This window comes from Limulus polyphemus, unplaced genomic scaffold (genome assembly GCF_000517525.1).
Source record: "Limulus polyphemus unplaced genomic scaffold, Limulus_polyphemus-2.1.2 Scaffold150, whole genome shotgun sequence".
In the NCBI taxonomy this organism is placed as follows: domain Eukaryota; kingdom Metazoa; phylum Arthropoda; class Merostomata; order Xiphosura; family Limulidae; genus Limulus; species Limulus polyphemus.
The window spans coordinates 383,966-388,410 of record NW_013665760.1 but is presented as its reverse complement, the minus strand read 5'-3'; the positions used below and the strand labels follow the sequence as shown (position 1 = coordinate 388,410).

At 29.8% G+C, this 4,445-nt stretch overlaps 1 protein-coding gene across 1 annotated transcript in view; it reads left to right on the top strand.

Annotated features, from left to right (window-relative positions):
• The first annotated feature begins 1,950 nt into the window (after positions 1 to 1,950).
• LOC106475936 overlaps positions 1,951 to 4,445 on the top strand; it is a 24,609-nt gene continuing 22,114 nt past the window's right edge. Inside the window, exon 1 of the mRNA XM_013936615.2 lies at positions 1,951 to 2,002. Within this exon, the coding sequence (XP_013792069.2) occupies positions 1,951 to 2,002 (52 nt within the window). The remainder of the gene's footprint in view (positions 2,003 to 4,445) is intronic.

Sequence of the window (4,445 nt, the reverse complement as noted above, 5' to 3'; positions counted from 1 at the left end):
AGTAATTGCTCAGGGCCATTGCAATTGAAACAATAAATATCAAATTTACAAAGAGATGAGCTTTAACACTGAAACAAGATCAGAACAAACAAATATCACATCAGCTTATTAAGGAATAATCCTTACACTAACCAAATATAAAATGTTCACTCTTTTCAAAACTAATTCTATTATAAAACACAATCTTGCATTAAGAAAACACTTAATAAAAAATACATAATTGTCATATTAGTTTTTATTTGGTTATATTTCACACCAAGTGGTAATGGTACTTTGAGATCATGTAAAAAATCACAAGTTTAGAAGAGCTCTGTTTTATAGCTCATCATTCAGGCTTAACACTCTCACTATAGATCTTTCTATGGTCAAAGGGCATGTCATCACGTTTGTAGACTTACATTCAAAAGTTTATTGATCTACTATTTTATTAAAATATGCCAATAAGTTTGTTATCACATTGTATATCATAATTCAAATTTCAGTATTATACATTAGTTAATTTCTTAATTTAAAATTAAATATTAAAACAAGTTTCCTAAATATCAATTTTTGTGTGTGACATGGTATGTTGAATAAAGCTTTGGTTCAAATTAGATATTTATGATGTCCAAATACAAAGTCTATAGTTTCTTATGAATTAGAAACTCAAATTACAGATATTGACAAACTAGAATATAAAATAAGTACCTTCTATCTTTTTGATTTGCTGAGATATTGCTACATTTAGTGAATCAAACACAGTAGCTCTGCCCAACTCTTTCATTTTTTGAAATACTTGCTTATGTACATCTACATCTGACTATGACATGTGAATAACCAATCTAAAGCTCAGATTGTCCCCCTAGTGATTTTCTCAGTCTCTAGAAGGTAGGAAGTTTCCAAGATTATTTCTTTGTCTTGAATCACAGAAGGAAGTGGTAAGTGAAAATGTTGTTCGAAAAACAATATCTTTTTTTACTTAAATACAGTTTAGTAAGCCTGATAAATTTGACAGAGTAATTTATAATACTTTATTATTTCAAAATGCATATATAAAACCTAAAAAAATTACTTTGTTTTACATTCTCCATGAGCAAAATTTGACAAGGCTTATCAAATTATGGCAAGCTGGCAAATTAGTACAAAGTTTGTAAATAGAAAAAAAATCAGTTTTCTAAATCTCCTTGTTTACTGTTTGATGTTTTAAGAAAAATAAATGAAATTTTTGAATGTATCTGTAAATAGTAATAATATATAATAAATACATCTGTAATGTATTATAACCAAAATATGATTGTATTTTACAAAATACCGGTCCACTAGAACAAAGCCCAAGACAGGTCTCTTTGTAAAGGCCAATTTTATACTATTAGATACAGTAACATGAGTGCACGTGTGCAATAAATTGCAACTTCTGTAATGTTACTCAGACACAGCTGAAAGGTCAATAAAATAAAAATAATCAATATATATAGATGTGTAATGTTAGGATATTTAATTTATTTAGAGTACACATTAGTGATTTCTTGTTATAATTTGTAGTCATCCTAGAATGAAAAAAGTGTAATTTATATCTATTTCCTAATTTATATGGTGGTTATGAGGTCAGTCAAATCGACCAAACCCAATAGTGAAAATAACATATAAAGTTTGTTCTATAAGAAAACGTTTGATGATTATCTGGAGGTTATTAGGAGGTTATAAAGATTTTGTATGTGAAATTTGACAATTTTCTGATGCATAAAGTATGTTTAATTTTAAAATAAAAATTACTTTGCATGTTGGATAGTCACCATTCGAAAAGAAAAAATGCATGAGCAAATCATTACTTAAAAAATCTTAAAACTTGATAAAAAAATCTGATATTTCGTGTACTAAAGTCTTGTAATATTTACTGATAATCAGCAAAATTTCGTGAAGATATGCATACTGTATTACAAGTTATAGTATGAAAACTATAACAAGTACAAAATGGTTACAAGTTCGATCTCTGGGACTGATCCCGTAGTGAGAGAGTTAATGGGTAAAGAAGTTAAGGAAAAAAACATACTAGACTTGAGTGGTTATACAAACATAAAACAAATGTTTTCTCCTAAAACTTTGTGGAAAATGATAATGTTTCCTTTTGTTTTTCTTTTCAAGATTTTAAGTTGTGATAAAGATTGTAGAATTCCTAAATTGTATGAGAAGCTGTCTGTATTACAGTGAAGCAAAGAGGTAAAAGTAAATATTTGTGAACTGTGAAACTTAATGATATTTCTCTGCCTGTTATAATTTCTGAGTATTAAATAGAGTAATCCTAGTGCATAGATAAACTGTAAACTCCAGTAAAATCTAGATCACATGAACAGGCTAGTTTTTAAATTATGTTAGATTATTGGTTAATATTATTTGAAATTTACTTGTAATTTGTAAAACATTATACTTATGGATTTTATGATTCTGCACTTTCTAATTAATAGTGAATTGCAAGACTTTACAGACAGTCAGGACACAAGGTATGTTTATGTTTTTTAATTCAACCATTGACTTATATAACTTAACCACTTGAAATTACTTGTGATTTATAAGTAAGATATTTGCAATTTTTAATCCTTGACATGTGTGTACTATTATATAATAACTTCTACCTGAAGATCTGTGAAAATTCTATAATAATGGTTACAATTGATAATAAATAGTCTTAATTATGAGTAACAGACAAAGTACAAAACTTCTATGACCACCCTGTCCTAAGTGATCAAATGGGTACCCTTGCTGCTAGTGGTGTTTTCGGCTTTTAACCCAAGAACACTTGATGAGGATGGGCCTGCTTAACAAAATTACCAAACACTGAAGCAGAATTGTCACATGTAAAACTTCATATATCATGCCTGTCACATTTGGCCAATGTAGTTACAGGTACACCACCGATTTTCTGGCACCCTTGGTTCCAGAGCTTTGCCAGATTATCCGTTTTGCTGGACCAACAGAGGTCACGTAATAATAATTCAACAATACACCTCTGGCCCACTAATTATACCCCTCCTGTGTCTCTAAAGCACCATGGACTGCTAGAAATTTAAATAAAACAAATATTAAATATGAATTAAATGATTAGTGAAATACATTAGTACAAGTATAAATGGTACAGGTTTATTAGTACAGTATAAATGAAAATTTTTTATTAATTACTGTACTTACAAAGAATGTTGCAGTAATACCGCTTCCAAAGTGGCAAATTTTAGAATTTTACTGGAATTGTAGAGCTAATCACAAAGGTCTGGAAGTTGAGGGCTGTCAGGATTACTGTCTGTTTCATAGTTGACTGTTTCATCATGGATTTGTGATGTTGCAGGGGGAACACCCAGGGTACTTGAAGTTGAAGCCACAGAATTATTGTATGTAGGACTACTGCTCAGACACACACATTCTTCTTGACTATGTTTTTAAACATTTCATCCAAGCGAAGTTGTTTTATGTGCTTTGATCCTTCCCTGTGTAACTTTTCATACAGCAAATGAAGAGTCATTAGCTCTTGTTCTGTTGTAATTTTGTCCGGATTAAAGGAGGTGCCGGACCATCAGTTGCCAGAAAATCGGTGGTGTACTATATTACTATTTATGAAATGTAATGTTACATGTTAAATCTAGTTAATACTATAAATAACTAAAATATATACTGAATTATTTAAATTTAATACTTTAACTTACAGAAACATATTTAGTATGGGGAAAATTACAGCTGGGCATCCACAGAACAATAGCATAGTCTGTATAAATATATGACCATTAGTGTATCTGGTCTAGTTCTTCCCATCTCAATCAACCATAGTGTTCAAGAGTAACCTTGCTAAAGAAAGTTTGCCCAACAGCCAGACTTGAAAAGTCTTGTAAAGGCTTGTAAAGTAAACAAACCAAAGGTTATCAGGTCTTAAAAGTAGAAGGATAATTTAAGTAAAGTTAGCATAGAATTTTAGGAAAGTCAGAGATAAACATTGTGTTGGAGTATATAAGGTCAGGATAAAGAAAGTTATTTATATCCTATATCAATGTGTTAATTTTGGTGGATCTGAATAAAATTATAAGTGGGAAAGATTAAGTGCTTCAGTATGTGTGGGATGAATCAAGTTATATATATTCTTTATTGACCATACTAATTATGCAACTTATACTGAGCCAATGACAGCATTGTGGAAAACAACTGACTTAGTTTAACTTCTGTTAGAGTTGAACAAAATGATACCTTTAAAAGGTAGAATACTTAGGTTTGTGTTAGATTATATAAGGCAAGGATAAAGAAAGTTATGCATAATCTCTGGTTTTATGTTAATACTAGCTGAGTTACCTGGCATTGCACGGTGAAAATTTAGATTTGAAATATATAGATCAGTATTTTTTTCAGCAAATTATTCAGTAAGTAGACAAAAGCTGTGATGCAAGAAATAAAAAAGCATTTAATCAAACAAAGCTTTATTTGAAATTAGA